The sequence below is a fragment of the Grampus griseus genome, assembly GCF_964374135.1.
Source record: "Grampus griseus genome assembly, chromosome: 5".
Taxonomy (NCBI): domain Eukaryota; kingdom Metazoa; phylum Chordata; class Mammalia; order Artiodactyla; family Delphinidae; genus Grampus; species Grampus griseus.
In genome coordinates, this window is record NC_138998.1 from 50,537,167 (window position 1) to 50,559,508 (window position 22,342).

A 22,342-nucleotide genomic window follows, 5' to 3' on the forward strand; every position below is an offset into this window, starting at 1 on the left:
TACAGGAGACCCACTTCAGACCTAGGGACACATACAGACTGAAAGTGAGGGAATGGAAAAAGATATTCCATGCAAATGGAAATCAAAAGAAAGCTGGAATAGCAATTCTCATATCAGACAAAATAGACTTTAAAACAAAACTATTACAAGAGACAAAGAAGGGCACTACATAATGATCAAGGGATCAATCCAAGAGAAGATATAACATTTGTAAATATTTATGCACCCAACATAGGAGCACCTCAACACATAAGGCAAATGCTAACAACCATAAAAGGGGAAATTGACAGTAACACAATCATAGTAGGGAACTTTAACACCACACTTTCACCAATGGACAGACCATCCAAAATGAAAATAAATAAGGAAACACAAACTTTAAATGATACATTAAACAAGATGGACTTAATATTTACAGGGCATTCCATCCAAAAACAACAAAATACACTTTCTTCTCAAGTGCTCACGGAACATTCTCCAGGATAGATCATATCTCGGGTCACAAGTGAAGCCTTGGTAAATTTAAGAAAATTGAAATCGTATCAAGTATCTTTTCTGACCACAACGCTATAAGACTAGATGTCAATTACAGGAAAAATTCTGTAAAAAGTACAAACACATGGAGGCTAAACAATACACTACTTAATAACCAAGAGGTCACTGAAGAAATCAAAGAGGAATCAAAAAATACCTAGAAACAAATGACAATGAAAACATGACGACCCAAAACCTATGGGATGCAGCAAAAGCAGTTCTAAGAGGGAGGTTTATAGCAATACAATCCTACCTTAAAAAACAAGAAGCATGTCAAATAAACAACCTGACCTTACGCCTAAAACAGTTAGAGAAAGAAGAACAAATAAACCCCAAATTTAGCAGAAGGAAAGAAATCATAAAAATCAGATCAAAAATAAATGAAAAAGAAACGAAGGAAACAATAGCAAAGATCAATAAAACTAAAAGCTGGTTCTGTGAGAAGATAACCAAAATTGATAAATCATTAGCCAGACTTATCAGGAAAAAAAAGGGAGAGGACTCAAATAGATAGAATTAGAAATGAAAAAGGAGAAGTAACAACTGACACTGCAGAAATACAAAGGATCATGAGAGATTACTACAAGCAACTCTATGCCAATCAAATGGACAACTTAGAAGAAATGGACAAATTCTTAGAAATGCACAACCTTCCAAGACGGAACCAGGAAGAAATAGAAAATATGAACAGACCAGTCATAAACATTGAAATTGAAACTGTGATTAAAAATCTTCCAACGGACAAAAGCCCAGGACCAGATGGCTTCACAGGCGAATTCTATCAAACATTTAGAGAAGAGCTAACACCTCTCCTTTGCAAACTCTTCCAAAATATAGCAGAGGGAGGAGCACTCCCAAAATCATTCTACAAGGCCACCATCACAATGATACCAATACCAGACAAAGATGTCACAGAGAAAGAAAACTACAGACCAATATCACTGATGAACATAGATGCAAAAATCCTCAACAAAATACTAGCAAACAGAATCCAACAGCACATTAACTGGATCATACACCATGATCAAGTGGGGTTTATTCCAGGAATGCAAGGATTCTTCAATACACGCAAATCAATCAACGTGATACACCATACTAACAAATTGAAGGAGAAAAACCATATGATCATCTCAATAGATGCAGAGAAAGCTTTGGACAAAATTCAACACCATTTATGATAAAAACCCTCCAGAAAGTAGGCATAGAGGGAACTGACCTCAACATAATAAAGGCCATATATGACAAACCCACAGCCAACATCGTCCTCAGTGGTGAAACACTGAAACCATTTCTACTAAGATCAAGAACAAAACAAGGTTGCCCCCTCTCACCACTATTTCTCAACGTAGTCTTGGAAGTTTTAGCTGCAGCAATCAGAAGAAAAAGAAATAAAAGGAATCCAAATCAGAAAAGAAGAAGTAAAGCTGTCACTGTTTGCAGATGACATGATACTATACATAGAGAATCCTAAAGATGCTACCAGAAAACTATTAGAGCTAATCAATGAATTTGGTAGAGTAGCAGGATACAAAATTAATTCACAGAAATCTCTTGCATTCCTATGCACTAATGATAAAAAATCAGAAAGAGAAATTAAGGAAACACTCCCATTTACCATTGCAACAAAAAGAATAGAATACCTAGGAATAAACCTACCTAAGGAGACAAAAGACCTGTTTGCGGAAAACTATAAGACACTGATGAAAGAAATTAAAGGTGATACAAATAGATGGAGAGGTATACCATGTTCTTGCATTGGAAGAATCAACATTGTGAAAATGACTCTACTACCCAAAGCAGTCTACAGATTCAATGCAATCCCTATCAAACTACCACTGTCATTTTTCACAGAAGTAGAACAGAACATTTCACAATTTGTATGGAAACACAAAAGACCCCGAATAGCCAAAGCAATCTTGAGCAAGAAAAACGGAGCTGGAGGGATCAGGCTCCCTGACTTCAGACTATACTACAAAGCTACAGTAATCAAGACAGTATGGTACTGGCACAAAAATAGAAATATCGATCAATGGAACAGGATAGAAAGCCAAGAGATAAACCCACGCACATATGGTCACTTTATCTTTGGTAAAGGAGGCAAGAATATACAGTGGAGGAAAGACAGCCTCTTCAGTAAGTGGTGCTGAAAACTGGACAGCTACATGTAAAAGAGTGAAATTAGAACACTCCCCAACACCATACACAAAAATAAACTCAAGATGGATGAAAGAGCTAAATGTAAGGCCAGACACTATCAATCTCTTAGAGGAAAACATAGGCAGAACACTCTATGACATAAATCACAGCAAGATCCTTTTTGACCCACCTACTAGAGAAATGGAAATAAAAACAAAAATAAACTAATGGGACCTAATGAAACTTCAAAGGTTTTGCACAGCAAAGGAAACCATAAACAAGATGAAAAGACAACCCTCAGAATGGAGAAAATATTTGCTTATGTAGCAACTGACAAAGGATCAATCTCCAAAATTTACAAGCAGCTCATGCAGCTCAATATGAAAAAAAGAAGCAACCCAATCCAAAAATGGGCAGAAGATGTAAATAGACATTTCTCCGAAGAAGATATACAGATTGACAACAAACACATGAAAAAATGCTCAACATCGTTAACCATTAGAGAAATTCAAATCAAAACTACAATGCGATATCATCTCACACTGGTCAGAATGGCCATCTTCAAAAAATCGACAAACAATAAATGCTGGAGAGGGTGTGGAGAAAAGGGAACTCTCATACACTGTTGGTGGGAATGTAAATGGATACAGCCACTATGGAGAACAGTATGGAGGTTCCTTAAAAAACTAAAAATAGAACTACCATATGACCCAGTAATCCCACTACTGGGCATATACCCTAAGAAAACCATTATTCAGAAAGAGTCCTGTACCACAATGTTCATTGCAGCTCTATTTACAATAGCCAGGACATGGAAGCAACTTAGGTGTCCATCGACAGATGAATGGATAAAGAAGGTGTGGCACATATATACAATGGAATATTACTCAGCCATAAAAAGAAATGATATTGAGTTATTTGTAGTGAGGTGGATGGACCTAGAGTCTGACATGCAGAGTGAAGTAAGTCAGAAAGAGGAAAACAAATACGGTATGCTAACACATTATATGGAATGTAAAAAAAAAAAAAAGGTCATGAAGAACCTAGGGACAAGACGAGAATAAAGACGCAGACCTACTAGAGAATGGACTTGAGGACACGGGGAGGGGAAAGCGTAAGCTTGAAAAAAGTGCTTTTTGACCAGCTAGAAGGGTGGGATAGGGAGGGTGGGAGGGAGGCAGATGCAAGAGGGAAGAGATATGGGGATATATGTATATGTATAACTGATCCACTTTGTTATAAACAGAATCTATCACACCATTGTAAAGCAATTATACTCCAATAAAAATGTTAAAATAAAAACGTTAAAATAAAAAAATTAAGTTACTTTTTCGACTATAGGACTTTTCACAGGCTTAATGTGCTAGTGTGCTTGATAAACCTGTAAGAAAGGATTAGGGTTTCCTGTTTCATGAACTTCTAGACTGGAGTCCTTTTCTTTTTCGTGGAACATCTTGCAGGACAGATGGAATACTTTTAGAAACTCTGATTTAGTAAATAAAAGAAAAAAAAAGATTTGCACAAACATTTTCCATTTTCAAAACACTTTCTTTTTTAAATTAATTTTTATTGGAGTATAGTTGCTTTACAATGGTTTGTTAATTTCTGCTGTACAGCAAAGTGAATCAGCTATACATATACATATATCACCTCTTTTTTTGGATTTCCTTCCAATTTAGGTTACCACAGAGCATTGGGTAGAGTTCCCTGTGCTATACAGTATGTTATCATTAGGTATCTATTTTATACATAGTATTGATAGTGTATATATGTCAATCCCAATCTCCCAATTCATCCCACCCTGTGCTCCCCCCCAGCCCCGCAAAACACTTTCATATCTATAATATCCTTTTACCCCCTTTACAAGTGTATAGGAAGGTATTGTTATTATCCCTTGTTCAGAGATACAGAAACTGAGTCAAAGGTAAGTTAAATGACTTGTGAAAGTCAAGGTTACTCAATGATGTGCAGAGATTCAACTCCAGGACTTTGGTTTCTGAAGCTTGTTTCACTGCATTACAAGCAAACTTGCAGCTCCTCTATTCTTCTTTACTTGTAGTTACAGAATTAGCCGTTTAAAATCTAGAACATTTTAAAAAATTAATTGACCTTTCAGGAAGTAGAAACAAACATTTCATCTTTCTCATTATGTGTACTTACCCCAGGCCACACCAATTACAAATTTTAGAACATTTCAAAATTCTAAGTACATCATTACTTTTAATATCCCAGTGAGAATTTACAGAGGAAGAAATTGCAGAAAGGCTAAGTGACTTGTTCATCCCATCAGAATGGATTTTAAAGCTGGTGTACAAAGCACCAAGCTGATCTCCTTGTGCTGTGTAACTGCTTCCCAGTAGGTTGTGACCACCTAGAGGGGTGGGATTAGGAGGGGATATGGGGATATATGTATACATATAGCTGATTTTCTGTGTTATACAGCAGAAACTAACACAACACTGTAAGCAATTATACTCCAATAAAGATGTTAAAAAAAAAAAAGCTGGTGTATTAGAAAGTGAGAAACAAATATAAAAGAATCCTCTTAAATAATGTAAGAACAGAGCCACCCACAAGGAGTGTCTGTGCAGCCTTCTTGCCAGCTTCGAGGACCGAAATGAACGTTTCCTGAAGGCAGTACTCAGCATGGGAACTGGGCATTAGCGCTGTCTGTTCTGTTTTCCAAGAACCATATGGAAATCAAAAACAAGGGAATAAACCAACAATAACTGGTAGATTTAAGTTTTATAGAGGTCCTGATTGACAGATGCATTGTTGCATCAGATACCACTCCCATACACTAATATACTGCTTCTTAATTTATGAACCATTTTTATCTCAATGAGTAAGTGGAAAGGAAAGATGAAAGCTGAATAGATAACTGACCTCAGAGTTAAGACTAGCCTAAATTGTTAGAAGAAAAAGAGTGGAAGCTAGGATAAGAAATAAAACACCAAGCAAGATGATTGTAAAGTAAAATGCTGTCAACTGGAATGTAAGGGTAGGAGGTGATGTGTTCCGGTGAGGAGCCATGGGAGGAATGGCAAAGGGTTATGGAGGCAGTAGAGGAATGCTGTAGGTGGGGTTATTTTAATTAATCTGTTGCAGGCTTTGTTATAATGAAAAGTGGTACAGATATAACCATGAAAGGTTGTAAATACATTTACATATTTACATTATTATATTTGTTTATATTACTCTGTAATATAAACAGAGTATGATCCTTTTATCACATCTTTTGCAACTTGGACAGGCAACTCAAGGAATCTGACCCAGCTTCAGAACCTTCCTATAATTGAAAACTTAAGAAGAGGTCAATAAGTTTTGTGGGTTTTTTCTGTTTGTTTTTTTGCCTTTACTACGTGTTCAAATTTTCCTCTCATATCAGACATGGTCATTGTTATCTCTTCCTTTTCCTCCTCCCATTCCTCTCTTCCTCTCTTCCCTTCCCCTCCTTCTCCTCCTTTCCTCCTTCTGCAGAAAATAAATTTCTAATAAGGTATCTGAGCCATCAGTGTCCTATTTCTTGGGTTCTTACTAAGATAAGCACATAGTGACTCTGGGACACTTAGCCATTTATATTCCTTGGGTAATATATGGCCATGTTTAATTGTTTTCTGGAATTTATTAGCTTTAATCTTCATTATCTTTTTTCTTATTATTTATTTCTTTCAGAAATAAGGCCATGTATTTACCTTACAAGGCTGTTTTTATTGATTCATGTGATGATCACAAAGAAGAGGCAGGCTTCAGGTAAAGGAAGGGTGAAAAATGGTAATTATATTAGAATCTTGTGATGTAAAGGCTATGTTGCATCAATATTGAACAGTTAACTTGCCAAGCTAAGCAGCATTATCCACAGATCATACACGAGGAAATCAAGGCTTTTGCAAAACCACCAGTGAAATGGTAGTTGCACCTAGATTTTCTAATTACAGGGAAAATGCCCACCACATCCCACTGCCACCACCGTCAGTATGGGAACCCCTTCAAATTTTAAAGATGCTATGATTTTCATAATTTAGGATGAAATGTGATGACAGCCAGAATATCTAGGAGAAAGAAAAATTACTGTGATATCATAGATTTGCTGGGATGTAGTTCCTTCATCTGTAAATGGTAGTAAGGAAACTTTCTCAGGAAGTTATTTGGAAGGATTAACTGAAATGGCATATGAAATGCCTAATTCACACCTGCTACCTGGCAGGTGTTCAATAAATGCTTGTTCTTGTTCCTGCTCGAGAACAATTGCTTAACGTGGTCAGCTTTGCACTGCAGAGAGGTATTGTACCTGTTCTTTGCAGTATGATAACAGTGAACACAATCTTTGCCCTGTTTTATATTCCTTTTTAGGGTTGAAATTGGCATGTTTTATATTCCTTTTTAGGGTTGAAAGGAAAACTTGGAGTGTTTAATACAATCTTCGGTGAAAGCATCTTTTTATTGCATAGGTAAATATATTTTTATGGGGGTAAAATAGAAAGAGACATAAATGTTCTAATGATTCATACAGTATTTTAATATGCCTAACTTCTCAAAGAGGCAAAGTGCCTACTTGCTAAAAGTCCAACCTGATATCCTTAAAATGGCATGCCATGATTTCCCCTTGTTTTCTCCACACTTGCAAGCTCATGCAAACATACAAGCATACACGGGCACACAAACACATACAGACTATGCTTATTTCATTCAACTGAAAGTAACACCCTGTAATTTAGGGAACACAGAGGATAGGAATAGGAAGAGCAGGCATATTTAAACTGAAGCCCTTTCCTTAAGAAAAGCCTTTTCCTTAGAAAAACAGCATGGATAATGTAATGTCTTTTTATGAATGGCAATGTCCACAAAATAGTCACCCATATGTTTTCTCAAAGCAAAGCACTGTGAGGTACCCAGGGTTATGTATATTTCAGGTAAGATCACATCTTTTTCTTTTGTGTTTCCTATTATTATCTCCCTATAAGTAGTATCAACACTGATACTTAGTAACCTAAACATTTTTTCATATCAAGAAACTGGCTCCAGCAATGTCCTCTTTTGTTTTACTATTAGTATTGTGGTTTTAAGTTCACCTAAGATTGTGAGAATTGTTTTGTTTCATCGAATGCTATTGACTTGTTGAATTTAATGGCCACTTTTTTTTCTTTTAGCTTAACTATTTTAATTTTAATTTTCCCCCAAGTTTTATTGAGGCATACTTGCCAAAAACTGTATGTATTCAAGGTGGAAAATGTAATAGTTTGATACACGTATACATTGTGAAACGACTACTACAATCACTTAACACACCTATCACCTCACATCTCACATAGTTTTTTTTTTCCCCAGTGTGGTGAGAACACTCAGCATCTTTTTATCGAATTTCAAGTATACAATACAGTTTTAACTATAGTCACCATGCTGAAAGTTTATGCCCTTTGACGAATATCTCCACATTTTCCCCACCTTCAGGCCCTAGCAACAAATATTTTACTCTCTGGTTCTCTGAGTTAGACTTTTTAGATTCCACATATAAGTGAGATCATACAGTGTTTGTCTTTCTGTGTCTGGCTTATTTTACTTAGTTTAATGTCCTCTGGGTTCATTCATATTGTCACAAATTGCAGGATTCCCTGCTTTTTTATGGCTGAATAATATTGTGTGTGTGTATGTATCTATTTCACATTTTCTTTATCCATTCATCTGTCAACAGACACTTAGATTGTTTTACATCTTGGGTATTGTGAATAATGTTGTAGTGAACATGGGAATGCAGATGTTTTTTCAAGATACTGACTTTGTTTCTTTGGCTATATGTCCAGCAGTGGGCTTGCTGGATCATATTGTAGTTCCTTTAACATTTTTTGAGGAACCTCCATATTGTTTTCCATTTTGGCTATAGCAGTTTACATTCCCATCAACAGTGCACAAGGGTTCCCTTTTTCCGCATCGTTGCTAATACTTGTTATCTCGCCTTTTTGATAATAGCCATTCTAACGGGTCTGAGGTGGTAGTTCATTGTTTTGATATGCATTTCCCTGATGATTAGTGATGCTCATATATCTGTTGGCCATTTTAATGTCTTCTTTGGAAAAATGTCTGTTCCAATCTTTTGCCCATTTTTAAAATCAGCATTTTTTTTTTTTTTTTGCTATTGAGTTGTAAGAGTTCCATATATATATATATATATATATATATAAATTTTTTAACATCTTTATTGGAGTATAATTGCTTTACAGCAGTGTGTTAGTTTCTGCTTTATAACAAAGTGAATCAGCTATACATATACATATATCCCCATATCTCTTCCCTCTGTATTTTGGATGTCTAACTCCTTGCCATGGTTTGCAACCCCTAATATATGGTTTGCAAATATTTTCTTTTATTTCATAGGTTGCCTTTTCATTTTGTTATTTCCTTTGCTGTGCATAAGTTTTTAGTTTGACATAGCCCCACTTATTTATTTTTGCTTTTGTTGCCTGTGCTTTTGGTGTCATATTCAAAACATCACTGCCAAGAGCAATGTCAAAGAGATTTCCCCCTATGATTTCTTCTAGGAGTTTTACAGTTTCAGGTCTTAATTTAAGTCTTTAATCCATTTTGAGTTGATTTTTGTATATGATATAATATAAGGGTCTAATTTCATTCTTTTGCATGTGGATATCCAGTTTTTTCAATGTCATTTATTAAATAGACTATCCTTTTCCCATTTTGTATTCTTGACATCCTTGTCTTAGACTCATTGACCGTATACAGATTTACTTCTGGGCTCTTTATTCTTTTCCATTGGTCTGTGTGCCTGTTTATATGCCAGTACCATTATGGTTTGATAGCTTTGTAATATAGTTTGAAGTCAGGAAGTTGATGCCTTCAGCTCTGTTCTTCTTTCTCAAGATTGCTTTGGCTATTCAGTTTTTTTGTGGTTCCACATGAATTTTGACTGATTCTTTTCTACTTCTTTGAAAAATGCCATTGAACTTTTTTATATTTAGTGTATAAATCTACACTAAATCTATAGATTTCTTTGGGTAGTATGGAATTTTAACAATATTTATTCTTCCAATCCATGAATACAGGATACCTTTCTATTTATTTGGGTCTTCTTCCATCTTTCATCAAAGTCTTACAGTTTTCAGTGTACTGGTATTTCATCTCCTTAGTTAAATTTATTCCTAAGTATTATTTATTATTTTTGATGCTACTGTAAATAAGATTGTTTTCTTAATTTCTTCTTTGGTTAGTCACTGTTGTGTATAGAAATTCAAATAATTTTTGTATATTAATTTTGTATCCTGCAACTTTGCTGAGTTCATTATTGGTTCTAACAATTTCTTTGCGGAGGCTTTAAGGCTTTCTATTTATAAGATCATATCATCCGCAAATAGAGACAGTTTTGCTTCTTGCTTTCTTATTTGCATGGCTTTTATTTCTTTTTCTTGCCTAATTGCTCTGTATAGGACTTCCAGTACTATGTTGAATTAAAAATGGCAAGAGTCAGAATCCTTATCTTGTTCCTGATCTTAGAGGAAGAACTTTCAGCTTTTTACTGTTGAGTATGATGGTCATATATTGTCTTTATTATGTTGAGGTACATTCCTTTTATACCTAATTTGTTGAGAGTTTTTATCATGAAAGAATGTTAAATTTTGTCAAATGCTTTTTTCCTGCATCTATTCAGATGATCATATAATTTTTATCTTTTATTTTCTTAAGGTGATCTATCATGTTTGTTAATTTGTGTATGTCCTGGGAACCTTGCATCCCAAGAATAGATCTCACTTGATTATGATGTGTGATCCTTTCAATGTGCTGTTGAATTTGCTTTGCTAGTATTTTCTTCAGGAATTTTGCATCTATGTTCATTAAGGATATTGACCTGTAATTTTCCTTTCTTGTAGTGTCCTTATTTGTCTTTGGTATTAGAGTAATGCTGGCCTTGTAAAATTAGTTTGGAAGTATTTCCTCCTCCTCTATTTTTGAAAGAGTTTGAGAAGGACTGATGTTAATTATTTAAATGTTTGGTATAATTCACTAGTGAAGCCATCTGGTCCTAGTCTTTTCTTTGTTGGGGGGCTTTTGATTGCTGCTTCAAAATGCATATTTATTATTAGTCTGTTCAGATTTTCTATTTCTTCCTGATGTTTTTCATGGCAGATTGTATGTTTCTAGGAATTTGTCCATGTCTTCTAGGCTATCCCATTTGTTGGTGTATAATATTTCATAGTAGTCTCTTATGATCCTTTGTATTTCTGTGATATAAGCTGTAATGTCTTCTCGTTCATTTATAATTTTGAGTCCTCTCTCTTTTTTTGGTTAGTCTCGCTAAAATTTTGTCAATTTTATTTATCTTTTCAAAACATCTTCTAGTTTTGTTGATTTTTTACATTGTTTTTCTAGTCTCTTTTTCATTCGTTTTGCTCTAATCTTTATTATTTCCTTCGTTTTGCTAAATTTGGGCTTAGTTTGTTCTTGTTTTTCAAGTTCCTTGAGGTGTAAAGTTAGCTTGTTTATTTGACATCTTCCTTTTTTCTTAATGTAGTTGTTTACTGCTATAAATTTCCCTCTTAGAACTGCTTTTGCTGCATTACATAAGTTTTTGGTATGTTGTGTTTTCATTTTTGTTTGTCTCAAGATATTTTCTGATTTCTTTTTTATTGGATTTTCCAGAGTATGTTGTTTAATTTACATGTATTTCTGAATTTGTCAGTATTCCTCCCATTATTATTCCTAGTTTTATATCATTGTGGTTGGCAAGGAATACTTTATATGATATCAATCTTCATTAATTTGTTAAGACTTGCTTTGTGGGCCAACATATGATCTATCCTGGAGAATGTTCTGTGTGTGCTTGGAAAAAATGTGTATTCTTGTGCTGTTCGATGGAATGTTCTGTATATGTTAATTATATCAATTTAGTCTATAGTGTTATTCAAGTCTGTTTTTTCCTTATTGATTTTCTGTCTGGATAATCTATCCATTATTGAGAGTGGGGTATTGAAGTTCCCTACTATTATTGTATTGCTGTCTATTTAGTCCTTCAGTCGTTAATGTTTGCCTTAAATATTTAGGTGCTCCAATGTTGGCTTCTATTGGTTTCCCAGGCTGATGAGATTACCTGCAGAATTACAGCTGAGATGGATTAGAGCTAGGTTACTTGGCTGTTGCTGTGTTCACAATGGGCTCTGTGTTTGGTGAGCCTTTCACCAGGGATTTGGGCTGGGGTGGATCCTATTTCGTCCCTGGATGGACAGAACTGCCTCTAGAACCTTGATTAGTAGGGCTGGTGCTGGGACAAGTTTCCACTTCAGGGTCTGCAGTTGGGTCTTCAGACAGTGGTCCTGTTATCAGGTATGTGGAATGATATGCCTCTCTTTGAGTCCTTGGGAGGGCTTCTACTGGGCCACTGGGTGGGTCCCTGGACAGACTGGCTGGTTCTGGACTATGGTTGATAGGAGCTGGAACTGAGGCCCAAGATTGCTTCAGGGTACACAACTGGAAATGAGATCTGAAGTCATAGCTCTGAAGGCATGGATGGTCATGTCTCCCACCAGATCCCTAGGTGGGTAGAACTGTTCCCTGACTGCAGTGGGGAAGGGCTAGAGCTGTGTCAGAGGGACATTTCAGGATCTCTGGGGATGCAAATAAGTATGTCTCCAGCCATGTCCCTGGGCTGGTAAGACTGCTTATGGATGGTGGCTGAAAGGAGATGGAGTCAGATCATGAGTTACTTCAGTGTCCATAGCTGTGGGTTTATTACTGAGGCATAGGCAGGCATGACTTCTCCGAGGTTCCTTGGCATCTTGTGCTGGTGGCAGGACCAAGGTCAAAGGGGGCTATAGACAAATCCACAGGGGTCAGAACTGTTTCTGAGTCTTGCTAGGGACACTATAGGGGTGCCATCCCCCTTGGTTTGGGCCTGCTTTATTAAAACAGACTTCCTTGGTTGTGGGCCCCCCTGAGGTTTCACAGTGTCCTGCCTGGATTCCAAAGCTCCCACAAAGACACTTTTTGTCTGTGAATGGCGGCCAAGTTATTGGTGCCAGGGGATGATACAAGCTGGGAACATCCTGTTCTGCCATATTTCTCATGTCACTCCTGGCCAAACTTTGAACATTCAGTTATGGTAAAGAGGAGCATGTTGTATTTTAAATATCTCATTTCGTGAGATCTGCAAGAAATTTTCAAAGTTTCTGTTATTTCTATTATGAACCAGTTTATTCTAAAACTCATGAATGTCTGTAATGGTTTAAGCTTATATCACCTCTGAGCATTTTAATTATCCTCAAAGTTATAAATAATGATGCCCCCCAAACTTGTATTTTCATAGAATATTCCAAATTGTCTACTTTATTCAGTATATCTTGGGTTCAAAAAGGGTATTTTATTTTATCTTATTTTTTAATTGAAGTATAGTTGATTTACAACGTTGTGTTAATTTCTGCTGTATAGTAAAGTGACTCAGTTATACACATATATACACTCTTCTTTTATATTCTTTTCCATTATGGTTTATCCCAGGCTATTGTATATAGTTCCCTGTGCTATACAGTAAGGCCTTGTTGTTTATCCATTCTATATGTAATAGTTTGTATCTACTAACCCCAAACTCCCAGTTGATCCTTCCCCCACCCTGTCTTCCCCTTGGCAACCACAAGTCTGTTCTCTATGTCTGTGAGCCTGTTTCTGTTTTGTAGATAAGTTCATTTGTGTCATATTTTAGCTTCCACATATAAGTGATATCATATGGTATTTGTCTTTCTCTTTCTGACTTACTTCACTTAGTATGATAATCTCTAGTTGCATCCATGTTGCTGCAAATGGCATTATTTTCTGTTTTTTATGGCTGAGTAGGATTCCATTGCATATATGTACCACATCTTCTTTATTCATTTGTCTGTTGATGGACATTTAATTTAGGTTGTTTCCATGTCTTGGCTATTGTAAATAATGCTGCTATGAACATAGGGGTGCATGTATCTTTTTGAATTATAGTTTTGTCCAGATATATGCCTAGGAGTGGGATTGTTGCATCATATGGTGATTCTATTTTTAGTTTTCTGGGGAACCTCCATATTCTTTTCCATAGTGACTGCAGCACATTCCCATTACCACTAATGGGAATGTAGCAAGGGATCCCTTTTCTTCGCACCTTCTCCAGCATTTGTTGTTTGTAGACTGTTTAATGTTGGCCATTGTGACTGGTGTAAGTGGTATCTCACTGTAGTTTTGACTTGCATTTCTCCAATAAGTAAGGATGTTGAACATCTTTTCACATCTAAAGGGTATTTTAAAAATAATAGTGTCCTCTATGCATATATAGAGTTTATTGCTGTTATTACCATTGAAAATAATCTGCATTCGTTATTGGTGGTGGGATTGAAACAAAATACAAATCTGATATATTTTAAGATTTAGGAGTGATTTTAACCAGTTTACTTAAAGATGAGAAAACTGAGGCAAAGTGAAGTTAAGTTACTTGTGAAAGTCAAAGCTAGTAAGTGATGAAGCAGAAATTCAAATCCATGCCTTTGTTATTTTATTTTCTTATATTTTGACTGATGGGTTATTTAGATGTGTATTGCTTAATTTCCAAGTACTTGGAGGGGTTTTTCTAGATATCTTAATGATTTCTAATTTAATTGCATTATAGTCAGAGAAAAAGCTCTGTCAGATTTCAAATTTTCAGAATTTTGTTGAGCCTTATTTTTATCCTTGGTAATAACTCTTTTCCCTGAGACCTACTTTGTCTGATAGTAACATAGCCAAGTCTGACAGAAAAACAGATTTTTATGTTTACTGTATGGTATGTCATTTTTCTTCCTTTTACTTTCAAACTATGTCTTTTTGTAGATAGAACATATTTGAATCTTGTGATTTAATCCAGACTGATGATATCTGCCTTATAATTGGATTGTTTAGTCAATTAGTGAGTATGTTTAATGTAATTATTAATGATTTTGTTCAAACCTATTGTCCTGCTATTATCTTCCAGTGTCCCATCCATTATTTGTTCTTCTCTTCCTCCTTTCTTGACTTCAGTTAATTAAATATTCTTTAGTATATAATTTTAAGTCCATAATTGGCTTTCTAGCTGTACTCGTAATATTTTTAATGATTACTCTAGGGGTTATAACATGCATTTTTAATTTAACACAGGCTACTTAGAGTTAATATTGTGCTACCTCATGTAAAAACTTTAGTAGTAAAATTCCATTTGTGCCTCCTCCCACAGGTTTTTGTGATATTGTAGTCAAATATTGCACATCAAAATATGTAATCTTATTATTTATTATTTTTACCTTAGATAATATGATAGAACACTATTTTTTCCTTAGTCATTCATCCTTAAATAAATTTTGAGAAGATATATAGTGTTTTATGTTTACTCACTTATTTACCATTTCTGATGCTCTTCATTCCTTTTTGTAGATCCAAATTTTACTCTACTGTCATTTACTTCAGCTTGAAATATCTTATTTATCATTTCTCAAAGTACAGATCTGCTCAAGATTAATTTTTAACTTTACTTATTTAAAAATGTATTTATATCTCACTCTTCTTTTGAAGAATTTTGTTGTTGTTGTTGAATTCTTGTTTGACATCATTTTTCTTTCAGCACTTTAAACTTCCTGTTCCATTGTATTTTGGTCTCCATTATTTCTGATTAAAAGTCACCTGTTATTTGTATCATTGTCCCTGTGTGTAACATATTGTTTTCTTTTATCTGCCTTTAATATTTTCTCTCTGTCTTGAGTTTTCAAAAGTTTGCTTATGCTGTTTCTAGATGTGGTTCTCTTTGTATTTATTTTAGTTGGGGCTAACTAGATTTTACTTTTTTTAAAAACAAATTTGGAAAACTCCTACTGATTACTTTTATGCCCTTTTCTTTCTTTCTTTTCCCTTTGGGACAGTTACATGTATGCTAGATTGCTTGTTACTGTCTCTGAGGATAGATAGGTCACTGAAGCATTGGTTAATTTTTTAAAATATCTTTTTTTCCTCTGTGTTCATATGGGGTAATTTCTACTGATTTGTCTTCATGTTCACTAATCCTTTCTTTAGTACTAAGTCTTCAATCTGATGTCAAGGTCAATCAGTACATTTTTATTTTAGATATTTCATTAATCCATGCTAAAATCTCCATTTGGTTTTTTTCTATAGTTTCTGTTTTTCTGTTGAGATTCTCATCTCTTCACTTATTATGATCATCTTTGCCTGAAGATCCTTGGATCTATTTTTTGTAACTTCTTTAAAATCTTTTTCTACCAATTCTAACATCTGGGTCATCTTGGGGTCTGATTGTACGGACTATTTATTTTCTTAAATATGAGTCTCATCTCCCTATTTCTTTGAATGTACAGAAATTTTTATTTTATGCTAGACATTTTGGATGAAACTTTGTAAGGAATTGAGATTATGACATCATCCCTGCAAAGTTGTTGAATATTTTTCCTATCAGGCAATTAAATGCAAAATACTCTTGTTCTTGTCATGCATGGTTTTAGTCTCTATTAAGGCAGGTCTGTTTTGCCTTTGAGTTTAATCCTAAGGAGTGATCCATTCTGGAGGTCATGGTACTAACTCTTAAAGCATGGATCTTTCTGGGGTTTGAGCTGAATGCCTTAGGTACTCAGTGAGGTCTCTTCACACTGGTATTTCAGTATCTCCCATCACTGCAGGTCCTCTGGTATTTTCACTTAGCACTTAGTCCCATAGCAGGCAGTCTCTGCTACCTGACGTCTCACTTCTTATATTGGCCAAGAACCTGCAGCAAATCCTCATGCAGTCTTCTAACTCCAACCTACTCACAAAGCTATTTCTCCTTTGGTCACCTGCCCTGTAAATTACAGCTTTTTTGGCAGTCTTGTATTCTAACCTCTGCCTCCTCAGCCCATTGAGATTTCAGTTTAACGTTTAATGTGATCTCCAACTCCCTGAGTAAGGGCAGGAAAACAACCCCAGCAAAAAGCTAAGAAAATTGTGGGGCTCACCATGTATACTGTCCTTCTCTCAAGGATCAAAGTCCTGCTATGACCATTTTCCAGTGCCTAAACAGAGTTGTCTCATATATTTTGTCCAGTTTTATACTTACTTATAGCAGGAAGGCAGGCCCAGTACCAGTAACTCTATCATGGGTGGAGTAAAGAATCTATGGGTTTATGTTTAATTTTCACAAAACCTTGTGATATAGTATTTGTGAAATAGGTAGTATTATTATAACACAATTTTATAGAGAATTAAACTCAGGCTAACTGGTGAGTGGGGGAGTCAGAATGAAAACCTGAGCAGTCAGATTCAGACTCCATGCTCTGATTTAACATACAATGCTGCCTCTGCAACTTGAAATTATGTTATTACCTTCGTTGCATTTATCACACACTCTTTTTTCTCATATTTATTAGTATTTGTTTTTTAAACTTTGCTACCTCTTCTAATATGCATAAACACCACATATTTCCTGTTTACAACTACCACCCCCACTGCCTAGCACAAGCTCTTGGTGAGCATTCAATAAATATTTGTTGAATGAATGAGTGAATGTAGATGACACCATTACAATTTTGAAAAGAGGCTCATTTCCACATATTTGCTATTTTAGACTTCATCTTGCCTGCCACCTTGTGGCATCAAAATTCTGCAGCAAAAACAAGCAAACAACAGCAATATAAAGGTGGGAAATATGCAAAAAAGTTGATATGCATCATTAGAATCTTTACAATTATATAAATAAACATATAATTGTATGATAGGAAAAGAGTTATAGTAGGATTTCTATTCTTGATAAGATAGCAGTAATTAGATATCAGTCTTAGGAATGTTCAAGACACCTCTGATAAACAATGATACTAGTTTGATGAAGTGAGCACAGAGTTGATATGTTTGACTGATGAGTCTAGGCATCACTTTTGATTGAAGTAAAAAAAAAAAAAATGATATCCATATTTGCCACTTCGGATATATTATTTAAAAAAAGAAAAACTTGTTAACAGTTGTTTCTAAAGCCTTTGTATTACTTAGTATCATATTTTAAATGTCAACACTTGCCTAATTAATTTCAAAATGTATCTTTGTTGAACCTAAAACCATAAAGTTATGGTTCTTGTAGGCTTCTACATGACAGAACAACATGCAGTTACTTTTTATCAGAAGCAAAACTATGTGATGGTTTTCAAACTAATTTTTGTGTTAACAAGTCTCCTAAAGATATGCAGTAGACCTCACATTTACATAAAATTAAAGAAAGGATGCTTCAGCAAATGCAAATAAATGCAAAAAGGGAATATTTTAATTTTGATCCATGATTAGTATCAACCATCACAATGTGGTAATAATACAAAAGCAAGATTCTGCATTCAGTGTATAACTGAATGTATAATGTATAATGGTTGTAGGCTATTTATAGACTGAGTATCCTGATTAATTTATTTATTTTGAGAAATATATTTATGTTTCAGGCTCTACTTTAAAATCTGAGATCTTTAAAAACATTTAAATATTAGAATCATATGCACTGTCTTCTGCAGTTCTGCAATATGACATTTTGCTGGGTAGCAAAATGATTTATTTCAGTTGGTGCATTATTGTATGAATTGACTGTTTAACCTCTATTGATTTCCATTTCTTAATGTTCAACTTAGAAAAAGAAGCAAAAGTTATTTTACAATAGAATAAAAAGGATACAAAAGTTAATCCTAGCATAATGGGGAAGATTAGTTTACTATTCATCATTATATATCCTCCCTTCAGTAATTTTCAAGGTCTCGAAAGAGCATGCTTAGTTTTAAAATAAAAGTTTCTAAGCCTAAATAGTGAATCTATTGAAACTAATCCTTGCATCCTTGTTTCTTATAGTACAATTTTGATTAATGTTTGTTACTTATTTTTATAACACTGAATTAAATATTGACATGACCATACCATTTTGAATCCTTTTATTATTGAAAATGATTTGAAAATCCATCAAACCATTCTAATATCCAGGAGATATTAATTAGCTGTGGCTCGCGCCCGCAGTAGATATTAATGAGGCCTTAATATGCAGGCCATTTTGGTGGCACTTCTTATGTGTAGTGAAAACCGTGGAGAAGGTGATAAATAATTACTTTCAAGTGCATCTCAATTCAGTGTTGTTTATGTATGCCTATAGATTTTCTGGGCTATTCCCAATTTTAAATAATTTTTTCCATTGAGCTCACAAGTCACCCAAGTGGCTTTTTCTTTTCAAAGGGAAATGGAATGAAATTCTTTGACATAACCATATGTCCTGATATTGGGTTTGAAAATGATGGTTGCATAAGGTGTTTCCAGAAACTAGAGTCTAATTTTCTTTGGTGTCAAAGAGAATCTGTGTTTAGGTTCTGCAGTTTACTTAAAGCAAGAAAATTTCTTTCAAGCAGGTTATCTTATGAATTAAAAGTGGTTTTGTTGTCCTTGATGTCAAGCTTAAGCCTACAAGCTTGAGGTCTCCTTAGAGCCATGAAGAATCTTTGGCGGAACTCTTACATCATTGTGGATGTAGAGTTGTAAATGATTTTTAGCATATTGGCAGATCTCCTGCTGACATAATGAGTATTAATATAATTGATAATTGTGTTTCCTCGTGGTTATTAACAGGGCAGGCATTATGTTTTCATGTTGATATTAGTTTTATTATTTGTATCCAAAAGAAGTCCAGGATGTGTGAGATCAGAAAATGAACAAGACTAAATATTTAGGTCAATCACTCTAAGCCAGGCAGAGAGGGGTAGAGGCTTCATAATTCTAAGAAAAGAGTTATTTGAAAGATATAACATAATCACTTTATCTTTGCCATAGATTAAACTGAATATTACCCATGATAAGAGCAAGACTTTTAGGAAACAGGACATTTTTATAGAAAACAAAGATAGGGCTGAGGATTCTAGGAAGCCACAAGCTAAAACAGAGTTCTGAAGAGGGATAGAAACATATAAAAGAAATCTTTAAGGACATAGATTAAAAAGTGTTTTACACCTTTGGACAGCTGTCACATTCACCCCTGCATAGCATCCTTCGACTCAGCTATGGTATCTCCAAATAAGCGATAAGCTTTCGAGTCTTTGCTCATGTTTCACAGTTGGAATTTCCTTCTACCATTCTCTGTATTTTGGGCAGTTTTGGAAATCCTTCTGATCTTTCTCGTTCCTTACTTAACCTTATTCGTACCCTCCTTTCTTCCTGCTGTAATTTGCTACTACAGTTATCTGCCTTTTTATTTTGTCTGGCTTTATGGATAATTATTTATGGCTCTCTTTCTTCCATTAGGTTTTGAGATGCCCTTTGTGATCTCTATGATTGCCTCGTTTAACATAAATCGAGTAGTAAAGAAATGTTTTTTGTTTTGTCTTTAAATTTAAATGGAATCTAAGTTAATCATACAGGCTCACATAATACCCTTTGCTTGCATGGATAGTACTTACTTGTAGTTATTAATACTTCATTTTACCTGTGCGCATGATTCAGGGCAAGGTCAGGTTTCCTCATCCGTAGATAGCATGTAACAAGCTTTGTCTCAATGAAACTTGCCACACTTGCTACATCTTCAGCAGATGCTTCAAATGGTTTTCCCAGAGCTGCCCCTTTGCTGCAAAGCTTTAAAAAAAATACAGTGCTTTAAATTTTCTAATAATCTTGACATATAATTGATCTTTTAAACAAGCAAAACATATATATTTACATGTACTTTTTCCAAACTACAAGTCAAATATTAACATTTTGATTGTAAATTAAATAAATTGTTCCTGTTCACTATTAAGTGACTGTAATATAAGTAACATATTTTACTGTAAAATGCTTCCTGTAAAATATTTTTAAAGTATGATATATTTTAAAGGGGTGCCATTAGCTAAGAATGTCTGTTTTAAAAATAAAGCACACAATAAGCAAAGATATTAGCAGAAAACCAGATATAAATCATATTAAATACCAATGCTTTTATGAAAACCCAGCTGAGCAATGATCTAGCACACTATCAAGTTGATTTAATATAATAAGGGGTATCGGAAGTAAACTCCTAGGAGCCATTAACATGATCGGTGATTAATTTGAGTCTGAATCATATTCTCTAGGATGTTATTGAAAGAAAAGAAGTGAAAATTTATTAGAATTTATTGGCGGAGACCACAGTATCTGAAAAACATGGCAGGAATGTGGAATTCTTAATAAAAATTCCAGGAAGTCAGTGGTTTCTGGGCACCACAGATAAACTGTAGAAGAAGAAAATAATTAATTTTGGGAGGAGAAGCCCAAACATTAAGAAGTGTCAATAATATGACAAGGATAGATCGGCACTTTTTTTTTTCCCTCAGAGTTTTCTACTGTGTCTTAGAATCAAGGCTGATGGGGGAGGAGAAACTCCACCTCTGTTTAGTGACCTTATTCCGATTATCTGCTTCTTTGCTCTTTTCTATATCCTCTATGCTTCTCTTACCAGGGATAGTAATATTTGGAGTTAATATCTATTTATATATACCTTAGTGTAAAATTTCTTGTATTCTAAATCCTTTTCATTTAAATGATATTATTTAAACTAATTTTTCTGTTTTTAAATTTTTTTGGCTGCGTTGGGTCTTTGTTGCTGCGCACGGGCTTTCTCTGGTTGTGGCGCTTGGGCTTCTCATTGTGGTGGCTTCTCTTGTTGCAGAGCACGGGCTCTAGGCGCGCGGGCTTCGGTAGTTGCAGTACGCGAGCTCAGTCAGCTGTTGTGGCTCGCGGGCTCTAGAGCGCAGGCTCAGTAGCTGTTGGGCATGGGCTTGGTAGCTCCGCGGCATGTGGGATCTTACCTGACCAGGGCTCGAACCTGTGACCCCTGTATTGGCAGGTGGATTCTTAACCACTATGCCACCAGGGAAGTCCCCTAATCTTTCTTTTATAGAGTAAGTTGAGGTTGCCTTGCAACCTCATTTACATTAACATTGTTGTCAGTTATTTTTTAAAGTGCAAATGGGTTGAGAATGACTATATTCTGTTCGAAAATGTATTTCTCTTCTTAATTTTATCCAACAACTATGAGCTGAAGGTGAACCTAGATGTTAAACACCCCTAGTTTGAATTGGTAGTTACCTGGTGCTGCTATCTTTTGCCTGGATATCCTGTCAAGTCTGAGAATTCATATCATTTTTAAAAGTCTTTTCCAATTTGATGGCAGAAATTTGTTACTATAATACATACATTCAGTCAATATATAGTTATTGAGTAATTACTAGTAATTGTCAGACAAAAATTACTGCCCTTACATTTTAATTTGCATTAGATAGGTCTTTTAAATAAATTTTGGCTATTTTTAATTCCATGTAAATTCCTGTTTTCTATTCCTTGCCTATTTCCATAATCTTTTTCTTACTAATTATAAGAGCTCTTTAGATATGTAATCTATTATTCCTTTTCCTGAACAACTATATGCACACAATCAAATGTAAAAGTTTTTCCCCTCAAATTATCCTTTAGAAAAGAGTCAAATTCTATTTATGTTCTTATAAGGGTCCTCAGAGTACAGTTCTCAATTATTTGGAGGGAAAAAAAGCAAAGACTCTTGTGGAAGATACAAAGTAAATGACCTCAGTCAATGTTGTCTGGTTGCTTTATAAAGATTACCTAATAAAATTGATAATAAAAGAGACAAAGCATTTAACACTGATTTGGTAACTATTCCTGAGAGTCTGACCTCACGAATGTC

General features: G+C 34.9%; 1 protein-coding gene across 1 annotated transcript in view; it reads right to left on the minus strand.

Annotated features, from left to right (window-relative positions):
* The window catches only part of SPATA16 (spermatogenesis associated 16), a gene marked incomplete at its 3' end in the record, with an annotated part of 224,474 nt that overhangs the window by 149,684 nt on the left and 52,448 nt on the right, over window positions 1-22,342 (minus strand). Inside the window, exon 2 of the mRNA XM_082655288.1 lies at window positions 20,114-20,259. Within this exon, the coding sequence (XP_082511414.1) occupies window positions 20,114-20,259 (146 nt within the window). The remainder of the gene's footprint in view (window positions 1-20,113; window positions 20,260-22,342) is intronic.